Source organism: Mesoplodon bidens, assembly GCF_964165515.1.
Source record: "Mesoplodon bidens genome assembly, chromosome: 14".
In the NCBI taxonomy this organism is placed as follows: domain Eukaryota; kingdom Metazoa; phylum Chordata; class Mammalia; order Artiodactyla; family Ziphiidae; genus Mesoplodon; species Mesoplodon bidens.
Window position 1 is genome coordinate 86,934,483 of NC_138170.1, and position 23,397 is coordinate 86,957,879.

Genomic DNA, 23,397 nt, shown 5'->3' on the forward strand with positions numbered 1-23,397 from the left:
GACGAGGTTGTCTGAGTGTCCCTGTGTCGTGACACACGACCCGCAGGGACCGGCTGGCATTCCGTGGCAGCAGTGGGAACCATCCTCAACCAGGTGTCAAATTACTTTGTATTTCCAGAAATCGAGAGAAAACATAAAGGGTGACATTAAACCATTCTAAAAACGGACGGGACACTGGTGAGTCTCCCAGGACCATCCCCCAGCCCCTTCCTCGCTCCCCTGGGACACTCACTGAGCCACCTGGTTCCTGCACCTGTTTTTCTCCAGTTCTGCAAACGTGTACCTACAAACAATGTTTGTATTTTAAAAATAAATGGCATTTCATTGTATATACAATCCTAATCTTGATTATTTGAGGTTTTGGATATGTCCATGTGAATACATGTCCAGACCATTCCTTTTAATCGCTGTATATACTGTTCAATTATAGAGCATGTCACACTATCACTATGGTTTTTAAATCACTTTATTTTTTAAAGGCAAAACATTTACCAATTTTGATGATTTCCCCCCTCTGGTTATAAAAACAACACACACACACACAATGTGGAAAAATGTGAGGTTCAGAGCCATAGAAGGGCAAATAAAAATGCCTTTGTGCCCATCCTTGCTGTGACTGTGATTTAACATCTAGTGTTACTTTTCAGTCCCTTCTGTTAACATATGTACGTATTATGTAAATATACATTTGTTTTGATTACTTTTCCATGTCATTAACTTTTTAAACATGGTCTTGCATAAACGCATCTTAGGGATATGGGGCAATTAGTGAAACCACTCCCCTACTGTAAAATTCTGACTCAGTTGCAAACTTCTTTTCCAGAAAAGCTCACCTCTTTCTGCTCCTACAAGCCAGGTCTGGGCGTGTGTCCCGACGAAGTTCATGGACTTTCAGGTCTCCCGCCTGGTGAGCATTTGCCTGGGGGTGGGGGGACTGGCCCCGTCTCGGACTGGCTCGTGCTGGCTTCGTCACTCCTGGGCTCACCGGCTGCAGACGCTGTCCCAGGCCCGAGGGTGCCACAGCGGACAGGCCGCCCCGCGCCCTCCAGGACACAGGTCACAGAAGGGCGGAGGCGAGCGGTGGCAGGGGCCCTGCTCCCCCGCGGGCTGCCCACAGCGTTGGCGCAGGGACCACAGGGAGGGGAGTGGGTGTCTTGCCAGCTCAGCTGCTGTGACAGATGCCACCAACAGCGGCTCTGGGGGCTGGAGCTCCGAGCTCCAGGTGCCACAGGGCTGGCGGCTCCCAGGCCTCGCTCCGTGGCCGAGTCCGCACGTGGCCTCTCCTCCCCACCGTGACTTCATCTCACCTGTGTCACCTCCTTGAAGGCCCATCTCCACAGACGGTCACGCTGGGGTGAGGGCTTCAAACCGTGAGTTTTGGGGAGCCTCTGCGGGAAGAGCTTTCTGGGCGCTTCCCAGGAGTCTGTGTGATGGGCGGAGGGGTCCTGGGTCTAGGCTCAGGGCGCGGGTACAGACCCGGCCTCGTCCCCTGGGCCAGAACTACCTTGTGGGGGTCGGAGGAGACCACACACGGCAGCACCTGATGCATTTAATCTTTTAAGAAATTAAGGAAAAGGAAAACGGAGTGCGAACTAGATAAGGTACAATTGTTACCCCAGACCTTACAGACACCCGGGGCGCGCTTCCCTCACTGCCTCTGAGGACCTGCAAACGTGCGGAGCCCCAGCGAGCCCCAGAGGGCAGGGGTTTAGCACTCGCCCTGCCTGTCTCGACGCCCCCAGGGGGAATGGGGGTCGGGGAGGGTGCGCCCAGGATGCAAATACTGATTTACTGGGGAACCTGGAGTCCCGTTTCTGACTGGCTTGGCCTCCGCCCCCGGGAGCCTGTGCAGTGTTACCCGCTCTGTGCACAGCAGACCCGGGAAGGACGGTTCTGGAATCCAAGGGATGTGAGCGGACGCCTCCCCCGCCCTGCACAGGTTCAAGGTGGAGGCCAAGCCTTGTTTACCAGCACCTCCCACCCCCTGCCGCCCCAGCACCCGCTGCCAGATTTGAAGGAAAACCCTCAAGGTGAAGAAATTAAAATGGCGTATCTTGGGGCTTTTGAAACATAAGGAGTTCTGATTTTTCTTCTTGAAAAGAGACGATTTTAGAACCTCCTTGGTATCCCACAGTCCTCTTGGTGGTCTCATCTTTTTCTCCTATTTTAATGTGTAATGAATCTGTACTTCAACAATTGCATTGGGACCATCTGCCCAGTAGATGCTGCATTTGTGTTTTCACTTTATTACAAAAATGACCAGAAATACAGCTTCGCTTTGCTTTATGCAGTAGACGTTTATCTCGGAGTCTTTAAAGTGAGTTCCATTTTAAAGTGTACTAGAATAGCTGGATATTTAAAGGACGCTGGCCAGAGTTCTTTAGTGAAGAAGCACTCAGGTACTTCAGAGACTTTAAAAGCAGGAGTGACCGTGTAAACAGGCCCGCAGACGCCCTGACCCTCAGACCCGAGAGGACAGTGTCCGCGCTGCGAGGCCCGCCCTCGTTCTGTGCAGTAGGGCCCCGAGTTCTCCGGAACCCACCCCCAGGCGTCCCCGCCCGCGCTCCCTCTGATGTGCAAAACGCAGGAGGAGGAAGGACAGGTTCGTCCACCCGTCACCAGGCCCGCCCGAGGTGACCAGCACGGCTGGGAAAGCAGCAGAGTGCACGCGGTTCGCTCTGGGACGCGGGCGGGGACGAATGGTCTCTCTTCCCTCTCATCTATCTATCTGTGAATCCTCTAGAACATTCAGGCTCGGAGTGAGAACGGTTTGTGTTACGTGGCTCAGCTCAGCACACGAAGCAGGTCAGCTTCCAGGAATGCACAGGAGGGGCCGAGGCGCCCTGGACCCCCTCCCTTGGGTTACGTTCACCCCGCGTGTGCAAACGGCCGGAGCGGCCTGGGCCTCGGCTGGATGGAGAAGGCCGGCTCGCGGACGCCAGGGCAGGGGGTTTGTTGGCTCGGGCGTCAGGCGGGAACTAGGCCAGCTTGAGGCACTGCGTGTTGAAGCAGTCCCCCTCCTTGCTGGCCACGGCCTCGAGCAGAGCCTGCTTCTTCTGCAGACTCCGGGACGACTCCAGCTCGTACATGGTGGTCAGGTTGAAGAGCGCGCTCTCGTGCAGGCAGTGCCGCGGGTCCTGCTGGGTCATGGCCTCCAGCTGCCGCAGTGAGTCCTTCAGTCGGCCCAGGTAGAGCAGGCACACGGCCGCATTGTTGTTGGCCTGGAGGGGGACACGTGGGACTGGATGCGGCCTCATGGGGCCCGAGGACCTCCCTGGCCCCCATGAGAGTGCCCGATGCCGGCAGACTTGTCGGGGGGGTGGGGGGCACGGTGGGGGAGCCACCTCTGCTTGGGTGTCTTACCACTGCATTTGCTGGGTCAATCCTTAGAATCTCTGTGAAGCATCGGTGGGCTTCTGCAAAGTTATTCTGACCGAGGTGAAGGAAAGCTCTGGAAATAAGCCATACACAGAGGATTAACCAGGAAAGTCAGGATGTGGGCAGGTGCGTGGCAGCAACACTGACGGGGCAGCTCCCAGAACTGGAACCCCACGGGGAGGACCAGGCAGCATTGGCCCCTCAGGCATCACCCGAACCGGGTGGTGTCAGTGCTTTCTGGATGTGGCAGGGGACAGGGCATTCTGGGGAGCAAACTGCACTGGGTCTAACATCTGTTAGTTTAATTCAATCCCTATCAAAATATGAATGGCATTTTTCACAGAACTGGGACAAAAAATTTTTAAATTTGTAGGGAAACACAAAAGACCCCAAATAGCCAAAACTATCTTGAGAAAGAAAACTGGAGCTGGAGGAATCACGCTTTCTGACTTCCAACTATACGACAAATCTACAATAATCAAAACAGTATGGTAGTGGCACAAAACCTGACATAGATCAATGGAACAGGATAGAGAGCCCAGAGACAAACCCACACACCTATGGTCGACTAATCTATGACAAAGGAGGCAAGAATATACAGTGGAGAGAAGTCTCTTCAGCAAGTGGTGTTGGGAACACTGGACAGCCTCATGTAAAAGAATGAAATTAGGGCTTCCCTGGTGGTGCAGTGGTTGAGAGTCTGCCTGCCGATGCAGGGGACGTGGGTTCGTGCCCCGGTCCGGGAAGATCCCACATGCCGTGGAGCGGCTGGGCCCGCGAGCCGTGGCCTCTGTGCCCGCGTGTCCGGAGCCTGTGCTCCGCAATGGGAGAGGACACAACAGTGAGAGGCCCCACATACCGCAAAAAAAAAAAAAAAAAAAAAAAAAAGAAATTAGAGGGAATTCCCTGGCAGTCCAGTGGTTAGGACTCGGCTCTTTCACTGCTGGGGCCCAGGTTCGACCCCTGATCAGGGAACTAAGATCTTGTAAGCCCCGTGGCATGCCCCCCCCACAAAAGAATGCGGTTACAACATCCCTTCATGCCATACACAAAAATAAGTAAACTCAAAATGGATTAAAGACCTAAACATAAGACCAGAAACCAAAAAACTCCTAGAGGAAAACGTAGGCAGTATACTCTCTGACATAAACAGTAGCAATATTTTTTTGGATCCGTCTCCTAAAGCAAAGGAAATAAAAGCAAAAATAAACAAATGGGACCTAATTAAACTTAAAAGCTTTTGCATAGCAAAGGAAACCATCGATAAAATGAAAAGGCAGCCTACTGAGTGGGAGAAAATATTTGCAAGTGATATGACCCATGAGGGGTTAATATCCAACATATATAAACAGCTCATTCAGGGATTTCCCTGGTGGTCCAGTGGTTAAGAATCCTCCTTCCGATGCAGGGGATGAGGGTTCGATCCCTGGTTGGGGAACTAAGGTCCCACATGCCACGGGATGCCTCAACCAGAGAGCCCGTTCGCTGCAACGAAGATCCCACGTGCCACAACAACCAAGGCCCAATGCAGCCAAATAAATAAATAAATACTAAAAAAAATAAACAGCTCATTCAATTCAACATAAAAAAAAAGATTAAAAACTGGGCAGAAGACCTGAACAAACCCCTACTTACATGGTCGATTAATCTGTGACAATGGAGGCAAGAATATACAATGAGGAAAAGACTCTTCAATAAATGGTGTTGGATAAACAGGACAGCTACATCCAAGAGAATCAGACTAGACTCCTAACTCACACCACACACAAAAATAAATTCAAAATGAATTTAGAACTTAAATGTAAGACCTGAAACCATACAACTTCTAGAGGAAAATATAGGCAGTATTCTCTGACATGAGTCTTAGCAATATTTTTTTGGATATGTCTCCTCAAGCAAGAGAAACAAAAGCAAACATAAACAGCCAGGACTACATCAAACCCAAAAGCTTTTGCACAGTGAAGGAAACTCAACAAAATGAAAAGGCAGCCAACCGAATGGGAGAAGATATTTGCAACTGATATATCAAATAGGGGTTAATAGCCAAAGAACTCAAACGACTCAACATCAAAAAAACCTGATTAAAAAATGGGCAGAGGACCTGAATACACAATTTTCCAAGGAAGACATACAGATGGCCAGACACTTGGAAAGATGCGCAACATCACTAATCATCGGGGAAATGCAAGTGAAAACCACAATAGGATATTACCTCACACCTGTCAGAATGGCTGTTATCAAAAAGAACACAAACAACAAGTGGTGGTGAGGCTGTGGAGAAAGGGGACCCTTGTACCCTGTTGGTGGGAATGTAAACTGGTGCAGCCACTGTGGAGAACAGTATGGAGGTTCCTCAAAAAACTAAAAATAGAGCTGCCATATAAGCCAGCAAATCCACTCCTGGGTATTTATCCAAAGAAAATAAAAACACTAATTAGAAAAAAATACATGCACTCCTACGTTCACTGCAGCATTACTTACAATTGCCAAGATACAGAAAGCAACCTAAGTGTCCATCAACAGATGAATGGATAAAGGGGTGTGTGTGCGGGCATAGAATATTACAATATTACTTGGCCATAAAAAAGAATGAAATCTTACCATTTGTGACAACATGGGTGGACCTAGAGGGCATTATGCTAAGTGAAATAAGTCAAAGAAAAACAAATACTGTACGATTTCACTTATATGTGGAATCTAAAAACAAATGAACAAACAGAACAGAAACAGAGTTACAGACACAGAGAACAAACAGGTGGTTGCCAGAAGTGGGGTGGGTGAGGGGAAGACAGAAACAGGTGATTAAGGGAGGGAGATAGAGAGGGACAAACTTCAGGTGCAAAATAAAAATGTCACGGGTCTCGAACGTACAGTGTGAGGAATACAGTCAGTGATAATGTGAGAACTGTGTGGAGACAGGTCATAATTAGACTATGGTGGTGATCAGTTTGAAAGCTATAGAAGTATCAAGTCCCTATGTTGTATAACAGAAACTAACACAGTGTTGCAAGTCAATGATACTTCAAACAAACAGAAAAAGATCAGAGTTGTGGTTGCCGGGGGAGGGGGAGGGGGGATTAGATGAAGGTGGTCAGAAGGTACAAACTTCCAGCTGTAAGTACGTACTAGGGATGCAGTGTGCGACACGATGAACATAATTAACACGGCCGTATGTTACATATGAGATGATGGATGTTCATTAAACTTACTGCGGTCCTCACTTCATGATGTCAGTATGTAAATCAAATCATCATGCTGCACACCTTAAACTTACACCGTGCTGTACGTTAATTATATCTCAATAAAACTGGAAGGAAAAATAAAGAAAAAATACATACCTGTTCATTAAAACCATTATTTTACCCTGCAGTCCATCCAGTTTCTGTGTTACTTTCTCTACGTCTTGGAAGTACTTTTCAGCTGTCTTTATATCTCCAATCTGCTTTGACAAAATTATGCAGTCAGTTCAGCTGACAAATGTTAAATCTACACCCACGTATATAGTTTCCTAATGTTATGTTAGGATATTGAAGACATTTATGTATCAGGCAGGGTGAAACTTTGGTATAACCGTTTACTGATTATCACTTTTTGTTACCAAAAAAAAAAAAAGTAAGAGCCATTTAGGATACAGCGGGATGTCAACATCTATCTCTATGTCAGAAAGTGAGTGGTTAATACACCTGAGTGTTAACAAGTCTTACAGTTTTTAATTTGTACCCTTCAAAAGGAATCCTGGCACAGCATTATGAAAAATAAAAATAACCCCCGACTCTGGCCAGGCCCCAGGCCCATTCTTAAACCTGCCCATGGATCATTTCAAGAAACCTCTGTTTGCTATGTAGCACCCGGGCAAAACATGCTCCACAAGTCCAACTTGTATATTTGGCAAATTAAACTTGATATTATCGTTAAAAAAAAAAAAAAAGAATGACTAAAAAAATACAACATTTACCTTTTGGTACAATATTACAGTCTCCCAATCAATTATTGGGGGGTTATTTGTGACCAGTAAAATGGTAGAGATCATCAAACTAACAAATTTCAGTCACATTCTGACCCAATAATACAGAATTCTATCGTACGAACAAACGGCCGCGCTCTTATCAAACGGTTACGGAGACTTCCTCAGCTCCTTCTAAAATGAAGCCAGAGCCACCGGGGGTCCTGATGGCTAACCCCCCTCCCCCGTCCTGCCATCACCACGGACCACAGCCTGGGGGGCGGGGGGTTAAGAGGGAATCAGGTCTCCTTCTGCATGAGGAAGGAGATCAATGATCTAAGGCTTAGACTGCAAAATACAGGAAAAATGAAAATCCTGTGAAAACAAAAAACTTACAGCCAGGGGGAAGGAAGAACAAAGGCCTCTGTGTTCCAGGCCTAAAGGAGCAGCTCTGGAGCGGCTGACTCCAGGGCATCTCGTCACAACACACCACGCGATGCCTCTGCATCTGCCGAGGGAACAGCATCGCAGCTGCAGTGGTCAGCGCCCTCTCTTCCGCACGCTCACCCCCATCCCGATCCCGGGGTCCTCCAGCCACCTGCCGGGAGCGCTTGTTCCCTTCCCTTGCCCTCCAGGGAAGCCCGCGGTACCGCCCTGCAGCCAAGGGCAGGTGTGCCCACCACCCAGCACCAAGGGTCTGGGTGACTCTCCACAGTGAGACCCCTGCAGGCAGCACCGGCCCCTTCACGTTACCCTGGGAAACCAGGGCCTGGTGTTTGGTGACAGTGACACTGGCTGCACTGCTGTTGCTGTAATGAGCGCCCTTCGTCACCGACCCGGGGATCTCGGGTCCTCCGCCAGCGCCCATCAAGCTACCCTCACGGTCTCCGGCCCCTCTCTGTTGTCAATGCTGCCCCGAAAAACACCCCAGCAGGAGGAGGAAACAAAGTGGCGCCACCCACGTGTCTCCCGGCCCCGCCCTCCTCGTGCCCACGGTGGGAGCACCGGGGTCCCCCATGGAGGCCTGAACTCCTGCGTTCCCCGCAGTGCACTCACTTACCCTGCACCCTCCAAGGGCCCAGGTGCATACTGATGGAGATACTGACGCTCACCAGCTGACAACAAAGGTGCACCAAGCCCTAAATGTCTGCTGGGTGCTGTGCTAAGTGCTTCCCACAGCTCACAACTTCTAACAAGCTGTGCTGTTGATCCCACTCCTTTCTTCACTCTCTGGATTAAAAAGACGAGGCTCAGAAAGGCTGGGCGGTTTTCTCAGGTCACAAAGCTAACATAACAGAACGGGACTGTCCAACTCCCAGACCACGTGCTGGCCTTCTGCACCACACGGCCTCGAGGAGCTGGGGCAGGACTTGCGCTGAAACTATTTTCTAGTGGGAGATAACGAAGCAATCTTAGAATTTTCTTTGCCACCTACTGATTTTTCTGGTCATTAGAAGGTAAGTTCACATCCTTATATTTCTGTTTTTTCTTTTAAAGAATTAATTAATTTTTGGCTGCATTGGGTCTTTGTTACTGTGCACGGGCTTTCGCTAGTTGAGGCAAGAGGGGGCTACTCTTCGTTGCGGGCCGCGGGCTTCTCATTGCCGTGGCTTCTCTTGTTGTAGAGCATGGGCTCTAGGTACGCGGGCTCTGGTAGTTGTGGCTTGCAGGCTTTAGAGCGCAGGGTCAGTACTTGTGGCGCACGGGCTTAGTTGCTCCGCGGTGTGTGGGATCTTCCCGGACCAGGGCTCGAACCCGTGTCCCCTGCATTGGCAGGCGGATTCTTAACCACTGCACCACCAGGGACGTCCACATCTTCGTAATTATTAAAACGTAATTAGGATTTAAAATCTTACTGATTTTCTAAGACTTAGAGGCAGCGTAAAAAATTAAACAATATAAAAAGGCACTTAAAAGTATTGCAGGGCTTCCCTGGTGGCACAGTGGTTGAGAGTCCGCCTGCTGATGCAGGGGACGTGGGTTCGTGCCCCAGTCCGGGAATATCCCAAATGCCGCGGAGCGGCTGGGCCCGTGAGCCGCGGCCGCTGAGCCTGTGTGTCTGGAGCCTGTGCTCCGCGACGGGAGAGGCCACAGCAGTGAGAGGCCCGCGTACCACAAAAAACAAACAAACAAACAAAAAGTATTGCAAAGTATCTAGTAAGCAAATAAACAAACCCAAACTAGTTATTTGAAGAAAACAACAGATAATAAGTGGATGAACCAACCAAGGAAAAGAAAGCATGAGTAAACAATTATAAATGTAAAAGGAGAAATAACTAGAGTTAAAGTGAAATTGAAGTAATTATGAAAGACTATATTTTACAGAACTCTAAGCAAAAACATATGTGAATACACAGACCAAACAGGTGATTTCCTTGGCACTCTAAATTGCCAAAATTGATCCCAGAAACAGAGAGGAAAAACCTCATGCGTGGAACACTAAAGCCATTAGTAACAATATTAAGTTATCCAACAAATCCTAGGAGGATGGCTGAGGCCTCTTTGAGGTCAGTTATTCAAATCTCCCAGGAACATGTAATTCCAGAGTATCCAAAATATCCCAGAGAACAGAGAAAGCAAGTAAGCAAGCTATTTTTATGAAGACAGAACACAGATACCAAATGCTTTTGAGAAGGGCACGCTCACACACACACACACACGCATACACACGGACAAACCCAAACCAATTTCACTTATAATGATAACTGCAAAGATCTGGGGACACTTCCCCGGGGAGCCCAACGTATTGGAGGTGCAAATGTGAATATTTCTGTGGCTAGAAACGTCTCCAGGGAAGCACCGACCAAGCCCCAGTCTGGCCGTCAGGGTCCCTCCCCAGGGCCGTCAGGTCCGTGACTGCCACAGAAAGACTGTGCTTTCATATTTCAGGGTTCCTAGATGGATCTCCAGCATACATTTCTCAAATTATGCAAATTAAGACAGAAATGAAGTTTCTGAGATTGTCCTGAGTAGTGAGAAATTAGAGCAGATACAGAACATTCTTTTAGTATGAAAATCAGGATAATAACCGGGCACCACGAGATCCCGGGCACGGCACTGCGTTCTTTACACGGCTGTCTCGTTTCATCGGCACAAGGACCCCAAGAGGCAGCCACGAGCGTCCCTGGTGCACAGAGGAGAGGACGCAGCTCAGGAGGGTGGCTAGCCCAGGGTCAAGGCTAGGTAAGCACCAAGGACAAACAGAAACCCGGGCCTTTCAGATGCTAGAACACGCGTTCTTCAACATCCATGAGTTAACTCAGTGAAGGTCAACCTTCAGAGCCTGGGGCAGGGACCCCAGGTGTCCTGGGAGGGACCTGGACGACACACAGGCGGCCTTCACTGTTGGGTTGTCTCTGGACGCCCCCTTGGGGGAGTGGCGTGTGTGCGCTTGTGTGTGTGCGTGTGCTTGCGTCTGTGCGTGGCGTGGAGGACGGGGTGGAGGTGGGGCGCGTGTGTGCACGCACTCGTGTGCGCAGTGGCCGGGAGGTGCAGGAGGACAGGACCAACGTCAGTGAAGAGAACCTGGGCTCTGGGTGACCTTGTTCAAATTCCTCCTCTGGGCCTGACCTCTGGGACCTCGGGCAGGTCACTCGACCCCCAGGAAGCCTCAGTTTGCTCCTCTGTAAAGTGGGCTGTCACACGGCGGAGGAGGATGGCCCAGCAGGGCACCCGCTCAGGGCCAGCGCCTCCCCACATCCATCCCCCTTGCTTTGACCACCACGGACGGCCCCGTGAGGCTCCCGCCCAGGCTGCGGGTGCTACGGTCGACACCCTTTGAGACTGAGGGTGCAGGGACGAGGCACCCACGCTCGGCCTGCAAGTGTGGGCCTGCCATCCTGGGGAGGACAGGAGCGAGGACGGGAGCCCGGCACCTCGGCACCAAATGCGCCCCGGCTTCAGCGCCATCCCTGGCAAAGCGGGTACATCCCGCACTGTCGGGACCATGGCTCCGAGCGGGACCTCCTCTGTCCACGCATGTGGATTCAAGCGTGCTTTCCAGTAAAATATCAGCAACTGGCTACGTTATCAGCCAATTAAAATAAGATTACTGACGGTTTTGTCAACACACTTCTACCTGCAACAGGGCAATTTCTCAAGGAATCCATCTCAGCACTTCCCAGATGAAAATCTACGAAAAGGCACGTCTAGCAATTGGCTTCCTAATCACGTCAAAGCCCAGAGCACAGTCAAGCCAGGACCAAGAAAACTACCCCTTCTACAGTCACAGAAGTCTGACTTGATGTATTCCCTGTGCTCCTTCTTAAATCTACAGCATCCACGCTAAGGCAACCCCCGGCCCACCCTGCCAACCGCGCGGCTCACACCTGGAGGAAGATCCGGCCGATGCAGCTCAGCAGCTGGGGCTCCTGCTCTGGGTAGTACTGGATGACCGAGAGGTACGCGTCCACGGCCAGCACGTAATCCTGTGGGGGACCCAGAGAGCATCCTAGAGTTAGGAGGATCACGCTCCGTTTTACACGCGACAGGAGCTCAGGTACCTGCAGACTCGCACGTGAAGCGGGAACACGAATGCGTGGGCAGGTGGGACGTGGCACCGCCGTGAGGGCGGCAGACGGCCCAGCAAACCAGGCTCTGAGTTGTGTGTGTAACTACGGTCCTGAGAGCCTTCCTCGCCCGGAGGGGCTCTGGTTGTGCACTTAGGGCAGAGGGGCTTTCTTCTTCCGGCTCCTGAGTAGCAATTAGTATTTCACCTGGACTCACTCTTTCTTTTCTGACAAAATCCTTAATTGGTGAATTTTGTCTTGCCTCCATCTGCCAGACACAGAAACCGAATTTATTAATAGCGTCCCTTAAACATTTTCTTTACTAAAACTCGAGGTAAAGTTCTTAAATGGAGACAAACATAAGCCCCGTAAAACAGGTGGGCCGGGAGAGCTCGCTGGCTCTGGCGTGAAGAGGCCATCCAGGGCACCTGGCCGTCTTGCCAGGGTCACAAGGACAAATCCCCAACAGCCCCGAGCTCAGACGGCAGGGTCACCGTCCCGCCTGCTGGTGGGCACTGTCCCGGGCTGGTGCGACAGCTCCCCGTGTCGCCCGGGTCAGCAAACAGCAGGCCGCGCGTCAGTGTTCTCCTCACTGCGTCTTCGTAAAACCCCAGAAGGTACTTTTCTTTCTTTAATCGTCTACGTTTTCAATCTCATGAAAACTGGGACAGGCGTTACTAGTTCGCTAACTGGGATGTTATGAAGACAGATGACAAGGAACATTCCAGTTTAGCAGGAAAAACAATGGGAAGACTCTCCTGTCTGGCAGCTTCAAGAGCAGCTCTTCACAACGAACTGGACTCGGGGGTGCAGGCGGCGAGCCGGCAGCACCTGTCTGTCCCCCTCGGCTCCTGGCACCGCTGCCCCCGCCCTGCCCAGCGGGAGCGCCCGGGTGAGGGCGTGCCCAGAGCCCTCTCTCGGGGCGGCAGTGGCCCCCGGTGCCTGGGGCCCGCGGGACGCTGAGGCCCGGCTGGGGTCCGGCTCCGCTGAGCCCTGGACTTCTGCGGGGAGACGGGGGCACCTCGGAGCATCTGAGAATCACCCACTGTGCGGAACGCCTACGCCTCACTTCCGGTTTCGGGCGAACGAAAGGCCACCTCGCCGTTCGTGTCCGGCGGCGCCCAAGTGTCACCGGGTCAGGCCAGTGCACACGCCCAGATCCCGGCCCGCGTCTCTGGCCGGCGAGACGCAGTGCGCCTCCGGGTGGCTCTGCGGCCGGCGTCGCCGCCTGACACCGCCACGTCTCGGCGCCCCGGCCGCTGTCCCGCCGGAGCGGCGCTCCTAGGAGAGCACGCCTGGGCGGACACGGCCGTGGGAACCCCGTGCGGAGGCTTTCAGACGAGGCGCCGGGCCCGGACGGGAGCCCCGCGCGGCTGCAGCCTCGGGCCCGGGCCCCGGCGGTTCCAAGGAGCCCGGCCTCCAGTAAACCAGAGCGGAGCGCGGCCCAGAGCTTGTCAGCGGACGACCGTTTAACGAAATCGTTTATTTACCGGAGGAAACGAGGGATGCGGCCCCGGCTGAAGGGCGCTCTTGAGGGCGAGCGCCGTCCAGGCCGCGGTCAGGCGGGCGCGGCCCGCTCGCAGGGACCCACTGCTCTAGCTCCGCCGTCCCCCGTTTCTTTCAGCAGCTGCACCGCCTGGCGGGGCGAGGTCAGCAAGAAGGCGGCGTACGGGCAGTGCGGGCGGGCGGGGCACGGAGGCGGGCGGCGCGGCGCCCTGAGTCTCCCAGACGGGCTGGGGTGCCCAGGCCCCGACAGTGTTTCAGGCACACCTTCGGGCTGAAGCGTGTGTACAGACTGCTCATCGTTAAAACGGTCCATCAGCGTTCACGTCGCCGTAGCAGAAATGTCACTCAGACTCAGCAGCAGCTGCTGAAGTAACCCAGCGTCGCCCATACGCCAAGGGAAGGGACGGGGCGGGACGCGCCAGTAAAGCCGACGCTGCTGTAATGCCGGGCTCGCTCACTAGGCGGCGACAGGATGCGCACGTGTGCCGGCGCCTCAGCCGCAAAATCTTTCATTCCGTTGTTTAACGCGTGGAAATGAAAAGCATCATCTAAAGCCTCAAATTAAACTGCACGTGCGGTGAAAGTGTTTCTGAAGCACCGTGATCTATCCTGAGTCCCGACAAAGTAGGTACAAGACAGTCTGGCGCCTCGTGGTATCATCACTCCAGCAGTAGACAAAGAAGGGTGTTCTTATCCCACAATTTTCTATTAATGTGCCTTAGAAATGCACATACGAACCCACCAGTAGAACAGGAGACCCTCCTGAGGAGTCCCAGCCCGGGACCAAGGAGACACCGATCGGCCTGTGACTTTACGATTTCTGCGCGTCAGCCGGAGACGGAAGGCGGCAGTGGCCCTGGGCAGCTCCCTCCACCCGCGGGAGGGACGGGGCACCGTGTCGTGGGTCGGGGTGGCAGAAGGGAGGAGCTGCGAGAACCAGAGCGCCTTAACCCCAAGGCGCTGTCCAAGGGGGGCTGCAAGTGCATCCCGTCTGGGCCTTCGTTTCAGGGGAGGTCCCCGGGGCTCGGGGGTGGGAGGGGCACGCGAGGCAGTCTGCACCCCAGGGTCACAGCGACGCAGGGAAGGCAGGGCCCTGGGGCAGGAGCCGAGTGCACACCCAGCGTGGCCTTCTGCACGGGACCCACAGCTGGCCCGGGACGCGGTCCCCTCGCGGGGCTGCCCTGTCAGGGTTAGACACCAGCTCCCGGAGCCCGCTTCTCCCTTTGGCCATTTGCCTGCTCTGCTCTGCTAAAACCGAGCTCAGGAGTGACCCTGGGCTGGCCCGTGGGAGGGCCACGACCTGGCCTCTTAATGGCTCAGAAGATGTTAACGGAGCTACTCTAGGTGTCTGTGGCTCACTGATTCGGGCAGCAGCCTCCAGCCCCTGCAGCTGGGCCCTGCCAGGGAGGCACGGATGGAGGAACAAAGGAGCGATGCCCTCGGTTCAGCCTCCTCGTCCCCCAGCCGCCTCCCGGGCGGCTGGCAGTGGGGGGGGCGGGGCGCGGCGCCCATGGTGGGGTGGGGCTAAAGAGCAGGTCTCCCTGGGAAGCCTGTCCCCAGATGCCATGACCACTGAGCGCCAAGTCAGGTCAGGACGAGTGAAACCACCTCCTCTAATGGGGGGAACAGAGGCCAACTCTGGGACTGAATCCAGAGAAAAACAGGAGGGAGAGAGAATTGAGAGCATGAGGAGGATTTCAATTAAATCATCTCGACCCGTTTGAACAATTAAACTTGGCAGTGTAAATTCTACATTCTATTGACATTTCTTTCAGTAGAAGTTAAAGCACGTTTATCCCGAGTGTCTCACTGGCCTCTCTGCTCGATAACCGCCCCCCACCGCATGCACACCACCCCGAGGTCCCAGTGGTCCCCACCCCTCCCGACCTGAGAACATCATACCTTCATGAGCAGCAGACAGTTGGCCATGGAGCACGTCACCCGGCCCAGGCGGGACCGCCACAGCTGCACAGAGGCTGCAAGAGTGGAGTAGGGTGAATGCATGGGGAGCGGGTCCTGCCGCCGGCCCGACCCAGACAGGTGGACGCCCCGCCCCCCGTCACCCGGCCTCGGCCACCGCTCCCTGTGCTGCTCAGCCCACACCTTGGGCTGTGCTCTTGGCGACCTGCTCAGCCTCGGGGAGGACAGATCCCATGAGCCCACCAGGGCCACGTCCCCAGGATGGCACGCCCAAAAGATGGGAAAAGCCAGCCGACAGCCTTCGCCCTGCAGAGGAGCCACTCCTGATGTGACCTGGATGGGCTGGAGGCCTCCCGGCTGCAGGGCTGGTGGACGGTCACACCCCGGTGTCAGCAGCTGCGCCCTGGTAACAGCGGCCTGCCTGCCTAAGGCCTAGGTGTTGTGACCTTTTAAGTGGAAGCAACAATTCCTAACGCATCTGCCTCAGCAGGCTCTGAGGGCAGGGGGAGCGGAGCGGACGCAGGGCGGGGAGCCTGGAGAGGCCGGTGCTCGGTCAGATGTTGAATCTGCCATCCAGCTCAGGCCCAGGGAGAAGCACGTCCCAGACACATGTGAATGGTGACCACTGGGCAAGCTTGCCTTAAACTGACCTTCCTCCCGCTGCCGGGACCAAGGGTCAATTTTGGGATAACAGTCTCCTAGAAATGACGCTTATTCCTGGAGTGCTTGAGAAAAGGACAAAAAACTCAATTGTCAGAATTAAGAACGTACTCACCTTGCCTTTCAGCAATTAAATATGCATTAGCTGCTTACATTCCCCTTATGACATCATTTTTGTGAAAAGAAAAATTCTGAATATCTTTCCTTAACGAATGTAAAATGTGGATTCTCAGTGAACTGCATTTTATTTTGATTATCTTTGAGGACTTTCTAGTGCTTTCTTCCCCTCTTTGCCTTATAAATCTGTTGATCTGCTGTGAGTTGTCAGGTTTCCGGGCACTGCTTCCTGAGCTCCAACAACTACCTGCTCTTTGCCACCAAAACACGGACCCCCCGTGGGATGACATGGCCAGAGTGGGAAAGATGCTGAGGGCGGGATGTCCCAGGGCACGGAGATGCCCACGTCAGACCCGTTACCTACCTGCACTTAAATCACTGAGAAGGATGCACGAACATCACACCTACAGACCTGGTCCCCTGGGATTTCTCAAAGAAAGGGATCTGTGCTTAAAGCACAAACGCAGCCAGAGCTGTTGGTCCTCGAGGATGGACATCTCCTGCCTGGGATGCTTCCCCTTTTCCCACAGTCACGAGCGCGTCCGGGGTGCACGGCGCCCAGGGCCCCGCCGTGCCCGAGGCATGGGCACAGGTCTCTGCCTGGGGGGTTCTCCTTTCAGGCCACCTCTCCTGCTTCTGGCACATCCGTCTCCTCACAGCGTGGCTTCAGAGGAAGCCCACCCCTTGCCCACATCATCCGTGCTCGCCCATGGTCACCGACAGCCACTCCAAGTCAGGCGCAGAGCGGGGGACCACTGAGCCCCTGGAGACCACGTAAGCCCACAGGCTCATGTGCGGAGGTGCCAGCCTCTCAGGGAGGTGCCATCCGAGCTGGGTTTTGAAGCACGATTAGTTCTCCTCTCTAATGTTCTCAAGAAATCTCAGGCAGGATAATCTGACAGTTTGGCCCCTGCCCACCCAGCACTCACATGAAGACCCGTTTCCACGGCCTGGCCCCCGAGGCTCTACATGCAGGGCCCCATCTTCCTTTCCTCTCCAGCTCCGCCCAGGCCTCAGGCTCCCTCCTGCCACTCACTGGCTGAGGCCTCTGGCTCCCCACGGGCGGGTGGGCCAGGCACCCATCTTGCTGTGGACGCTCACGTCGATTTCTGGGGTTATCTGCTGCAGGCGGGTCTCGGCCTGACGGGGCTCCCCGAGAGCGGGGTTCATGCCTTATGCCAGCACCAACCACGGTGCCTGGCTTGGTGTAAGAAAGGACCGAGGAGATGAATGCATGAGAGGATGGGTGCGTTACGGAGTGAGAAGGAAAGGAATGAGACAGAGAAAGCTTCGGGGCCGAGTCCTCTGACGATGCTGGCTATTATCTAAGGAAGGCGAGTCCGCACTGACCTTGTCTGTTCTCCTGGGCCATGCTGTTTATGCTGCCGTCCTCGGCCAGGCCCTGCTCCAAGTTTGTCAGGATCTGTGGGAGATGGAAGGAAGAGCAACAGAAATGAATTTGCTTCTAGACGTTGTCATGATAAACTCCAGGAGAAGCAGACTTCTCTGTATGGAAGCCCACTCGTCAAGGAGCGTTTCGCAGGGACACATTTTGAGCTTCGCTGCTTACAAGGCATGGAGATGACGGCAAACAGGTAGCTGCTCTCTGACTGGGGGGGGGTTGGGTTTATGACACTCGTAAAAGCATCAGAGACCCCAGACATGGGGCAGATATTCTCTGTTTGTCAGGAAAGCATCAGGAATGTTACACAAGAGGATGATTATTAACTTCTGTGAAAATGTCAGTCTTGCTCCTCTAGGGCACCTGAGATGTGCAGCCTTTTTAAATGTATCAAATAAATTCTGAACATCTGTCACTTTACATAGTTTTTACTGTTCGGCTAATAACCTTGAGTTGCCTCCTCTGTGATTTAGTTTCCCTGAAAGGAAAGAAGTTGCTACCACGGTGATCTGGGCAGAGGGCAGGACGAGGAGAAAAAACGTGTTAATATAAACACTGTTTGCAGGGAAGGAAAAGAAAGACGTGCTAACTGAAAACGGGGGTCTCATGCTTCTGTGACGGCCGACTTCAGGCCACGTGCTCTGGGGAGACACCCCTCGTGCAGTGGGCCACCCTGGCTGGCAGCACTGCCCCAAACGGCCCACCTTCAGGAGGCGAAGCTCACGGCCAGCGAAGCAGCTGCTCCGGGCTCTCACCGGCCTCGTCCCATCCACACAGAGATGGGCCAGCTGGGCCTCCTCTGGTGCCAAGTGTCAGAGCTTCACAAAAGGTGGATGACAGTTCGCTGTGAACACGAAGGCCTGTCCTACCGTGACCACTCAGGACACACCTGGGCTTCAAAACTGTAACCTCGAAGATGAGCTAGTTGGTCCAAACAAGGTCAAATGACATTTTTCAGCTAATCGGTCTTCTGATAGTCATAAAAACAGAAACTGCCTAGGAAAGAAGGTCTCGAAGGTGCCATTGAGGAGGGACAGGAACAAAGAGAAGGACAAAGAGGTTCTGAAGAAGAAAACGGGAGGCCTGGCGCTTCCCAGCCCCGGGAGCCACGCACAGTGCACAGGGCCCGAGGCCTGGCCTCGACTCATGGGTCAACGGATGGGACGTTGGGGGAGGGGCAGGCCTGACAGCAAAACCAACCACAACAAAAGAGCATGAGAGAATCAGAAGACTCCAGGAGGGCCGGGTCGGGGAGTTGTCCTGGCCCCCTGCAGGGCATCTCCATGCACCTGGGCAACCCACCTCGGGGGGCCACAGTTACCTCCAGCCTGAGCTAAATCGCAGGAGAACAGTGTCTGGGGGAGAGAATTCCCGCCCATATGACTTCACACAGTCACGGTAACAGCACGCTGATCTACTGAAGGTCGTTTCTGTAGAGCAAAGTGTAGAAACGCTCCCACCCAAAGCCTGAGCTACTCAGATGGCAAACGTGGCCGCATGCCCCTCCTGTCCCTCCTGTCCAGGTGCAGGTCGGACGCCCGTGAGCAGTTCTGGGTCCGCTTCCCAGAATGACCAACGCGGGCCGCGCCCACGGCACCCATTCTGGAAGATGCTCTGGAAACGCGAGCGTGGGGTGGCGGGTCGGCAGCAGCCGGGCTCCGGGTGAGCCACGTACTTCCGAAAGTAACTACAATACTGAAATGACAGTGGTTCTGAGCATGTGAAGGTGCTGCTTGGACATGAACAGGGAGCGGCCAGGAGGAAATGTGGGCCTGGGAGACGGTTCTGGACCCGCCATTCTGTCAGCAGGTGGGTGTGACCAGAGCCGAGAGGCTGCATCGACACCCCCCGCCCTACCCGCGGGTCCTGGGCCGTCCTGGATTGGTTCTGGGACGGGCAGTGTCACTCCAGCAATGCAGACGCCGTCAATACTCTGGACAGCAGCGGAGGGAGGACAAAGGACTCAGAAGGCCCGGGCTCGGTTGTTTTGTCCACGGAGAAAACTGTACGCCTCGCACGAATGTCCCAGCTGCCTGACTCCACATGTAACCAAGACCACCTGATCTCAGGGCTTCCCTGGTGGCGCAGTGGGTAAGAATCCACCTGTCAATGCAGGGGACACGGGTTCCAGCCCTGGTCCGGGAAGATCCCACATGCTGCGGAGCAACTAAGCCCGTGCGCCACAACTACTGAGCCTGCACTCTAGAGCCCATGAGCCGCAGCTACTGAGCCCAAGTGCCACAACTACTGAAGCCCATGCACCTAGAGCCCGTGCTCCACAACAAGAGAAGCCACCGCAATGAGAAGCCTGCGCACTGCACCGCGATGAGAAGCCCGCGACGAAGAGTAGCCCCCGTTCGCCGCCAACTGGTGAATGCCCGCGCGCAGCAACCAAGACCCAACGCAGCCATAGATAAACAAACAAATAAATAAAAAGGACCACTTGATCTCAAACAGGCAATGTGTCACCTACTCATATTTAAAGGGACCAAACCCATGCCCCAACTTCTCTGCAGTTACCCTGGGTTTGGAAGATCACTTACAAACATTTTTGGGTTCCCAGCGAACTTGAGCAGCCCACAAGAAACACCCCATTTACACCTCTGCAGGAATCCTAGAAGTTCGTGGGCCCTGGTGCATACGCAGGACCTTGGACTCCGGTATTTTAAACTCCAGGTTCTGAGCCATATGCGGGGTGCAGCCCAAACCCTGCCCTTCTGATGGGCTCCAGGCAACACCAGTATGGGTGGTCTGGGGACATTGGTTTGTGGGAAGGCTCTCGGGGAAGGAGCCCTGGTCCTGTCCTTTGTCGGCCTGTCACGGGCTGTGGGTGGGCAAGGTCTAGGGACCAGGTTTATGGACAAAGCGTCCAGTCTTTGGACCCCTGGGGGCCGGCCCTAACTCAAGGACCCAAGGACTCACAAGTGACCTGCGGTGTTCAGACTGAGGTGAGAGCAGGTCTCCCTAGAGGGGTTTAGATTTCTCTGGAAAGTCCTGGGGCCTTCTCAGCCCTACCAGTCTCCTAGGGGACCTTCTGGAAAAGAGGCTTTTCAAAGTGAAAAGAGGCTTCTCGGAGTTGCTCCAAGCCACTGCAGGAATATTAAACACTCCCATGGACCACGCACCGTGCCAGGTCGCTGGTCATCTAACCCGCACAGCAGCCTGGCACTGGCTGGCGACACCACTCCTCCCCGGGCTTCCACAGGCTGGTCACCCCACCAGGAAGAGTCAGGGTCACACCTGGAAACACCCGTCTGCCTGACTCCAAAGCCCCTCCAACCACAGCCTGTGGACATCCCCCCAGCAGGGCATCACACCGTGAAGCAATGCTCTCTCTTTCCATGTAGGTCAGAGAGTGAGAACCTTCGATGCCCAGGTAAACAATGCCAGGATGGAGATTCCAGACCTCTCTGTTCCACCGAGGGCTGCCTGTTGCTGGGCTATCATGCAGGTGTCGGGCGGGACCGCCTGCCAACTCGGGTGACCTTACAGGCACACTGTGGGTCCCCTCTGGCACAGCAGATTTCACACGGGGCTGGGGCTGCTGAGGGGTATGGTCGACATTCCCGTCTTTGTTCTGGGATCTGCAAGATGCAACCTGGAGTTTCCAAAGGCGCGAATCTCCACCGTGAGCCGAGTCAGGATACAAATCGTACAAACCCTGACGACAGGGACGCTCCTGTCACCTCCTCCTTCTGGGCCCTCTGAGCACACCCGGGCCCAGGAGCGTAAGTGTTGATGGCAAAGGGCAGAGATGTGGCCTTGACCAGGGATTAGGAGCCACCACCTCCCCTCTCCTCCACCTCCCCTCACTTGCCAGCCACTCCCATCTTATCTGATGAAGGCACCGTCAATTTGTTCTCTGCTGGAGCGGCAGGACAGAGGGGCATGGGGACCATGGGCATCAGGTGAAGCCGGGCAGCGGAGGGCGTGGTCAGCACGCCTGATGGCCCGCCCAGCTGGGTGCTTCCCAGAGCGGCTGGCAGGGGGAGGGCAGACAATGTTCTCTTCCGTTCTTAACTTGGTTTACAAGTAAAACAGCATAACCGAGCAGGTCCATCTGTCGGAATTCCTTTTTAGTAAAGATATGAACTCTTCCTAGAAACACCCGTCTCACCTCTGCCTCATTAGGGTGTCCAACCAAGAACAGAGCAAACCGACGTCCCTTCCCGAGGGGCTCCTTCGGCAGTGAGGGTCTGTAAAGGGGCACTTCCTTACCTGGTGCCCCGAGCCCGGCTAAGGTGGGGCGGGCGGAGGCTGCAGAAATCAAATTGTAGGGCCGGGCAGCACTGAACTTAAACCCACACGGCACCTCCCCATCAGCGGCGACCCAAACCCCATGCTGATCTGGCATCATGACATATGCAAACGGGCTTAGAAACGTGTTCCCTGGCTCTTTGCCGACGGGACCCAGAGGTGCAGTGGCCTGCAGAGAAGCCGAGGAGCAGGGATGGAGGGCAGAGGTACCGCTGCTGTGGCGTGACAGGGGTGGCTCTCCTAAGCCACGGGGCATGCTTATTTTAAATCGAGGCATATTTTGTTCTTCGTCGATACCACTACATCTGAACCAAACATTTACTGCTTCACCACGTGGTTCTTACTTGTCACCTTCTATTTCAAAGACAGCAGAGAAAACCCTGGACCTTTTCGTAAAGGTCACGAGCGATGTTCTGCTAAAACTGGGCCGCACCTAAAAAATCGAGACAGTGCTCTCATCAGGCTGAATACACAGGCTCTAACCATTCTCCAGTGAACCTTCCGTATAAGGAAAAGCTCAGCTTCTGCTGAGCAAACGATGCCAGGGATTCCATAACTGGTGTTATGTCCCTCTCTGCTCTGTTTACCTGGACCTCAGCACCAACCTGTGTGTGGCATAAACCTTGTACGTTACCGACCGTACTGCTGTCTGAATTTCATCTTCCCTTTGCCCCGCAGTCCTCATTTAGTTTCTTTTCAGTAGAAAAAAAATTCTACTTATAAAACTAACACGTGCATTGTATAAGACCTGGACAGAGAATAAAAATGACCTTTAATCCCATTACCCACACCACTAACGTACCGGAGTGTTCTTCCTTCAGGGCGTATTACTTCCTTCACAGAGGCCATCCTGTAATTGTAATTCTGCAGGCTGGCTTGGACAGTGGATGTCACATCCTAAACACTCCCCACGTGATGGCTGTGGAGACGAGACATCCATCTGGAGCCCGCGTCATGTCCCCACACCCCAGCCCGGCGCCCTGGGACACCCCGGCTCTGGGCCCTGCTGAAGCAGCGGGAGACCTCTAGCCCAGTGTGTCCCTTTGCAGAGAGGACGCCGGCTGCCCGGGCTGAGGGCCACCGGGTGGCAGGTGTCTGCTCCACACCCACCTCGGCTGCCCCGGGCCCGCCCGCATCTCACTCTAGCTGCCACCCCGGGTCGTCCCCTTTCACTTGGGAAACCCGCGCTCGGGCTGAACCTGTGAAGACCTGACGTGTGCTAGAGAGGCAGCGACCAACAGCGGGCTCCGAGCACATCTGCACACACACCTGCATCCGCCGCAAGCGTGTGTGCTTCCCAAGCACCGAGCGGGGCCTCGGCTTTCTCACTAAGGACGGAAACCTTCGTGCTCTCTTCTTTACCCGCTTCCCAGGCGCAGCTTCCACGCCCACCCCTGACCTCCAGAGCAACGACAGACGCCACACACGCAACGAAACCGACGGGCACAGAGTGCTTCGGGGGTGTGGACCGCGCTGCTGCTTTCCTTCCGGAAATGACACCCGGAGCGAAGCCCTTGATCGCCATCACGGCGCTGGCCGGTCGGCGGCTCCAGAGGGCAGCCCCGGCGCGGCCTCCTGCCCGCCCCAGTCCCCGTGACGACTCCAGGGTGGCCCGGGTGGGCCCTGCTCGACCCCGCAGCTGCACCCCAGCAGGCAGTTGCGTCTGGGAGGCCTGGTGGGCGCTGGTTGAGCCTGGGCCCCCTGGG

The 23,397-nt window shown here is 54.4% G+C and overlaps 1 protein-coding gene across 1 annotated transcript in view; it reads right to left on the minus strand.

The window, feature by feature from the left end:
* Positions 1–446: 446 nt before the first annotated feature.
* Positions 447–23,397, minus strand: part of TRAPPC12 (trafficking protein particle complex subunit 12) — a 65,881-nt gene continuing 42,930 nt past the window's right edge. Inside the window, exons 7-12 of the mRNA XM_081253672.1 lie at positions 17,383–17,455; positions 15,238–15,311; positions 11,650–11,748; positions 6,717–6,817; positions 3,364–3,451; positions 447–3,221 (exon numbers count right to left, since the gene is read on the minus strand). Of these exons, the coding sequence (XP_081109798.1) occupies positions 2,979–3,221; positions 3,364–3,451; positions 6,717–6,817; positions 11,650–11,748; positions 15,238–15,311; positions 17,383–17,455 (678 nt within the window). The 3' untranslated portion in view covers positions 447–2,978. The remainder of the gene's footprint in view (positions 3,222–3,363; positions 3,452–6,716; positions 6,818–11,649; positions 11,749–15,237; positions 15,312–17,382; positions 17,456–23,397) is intronic.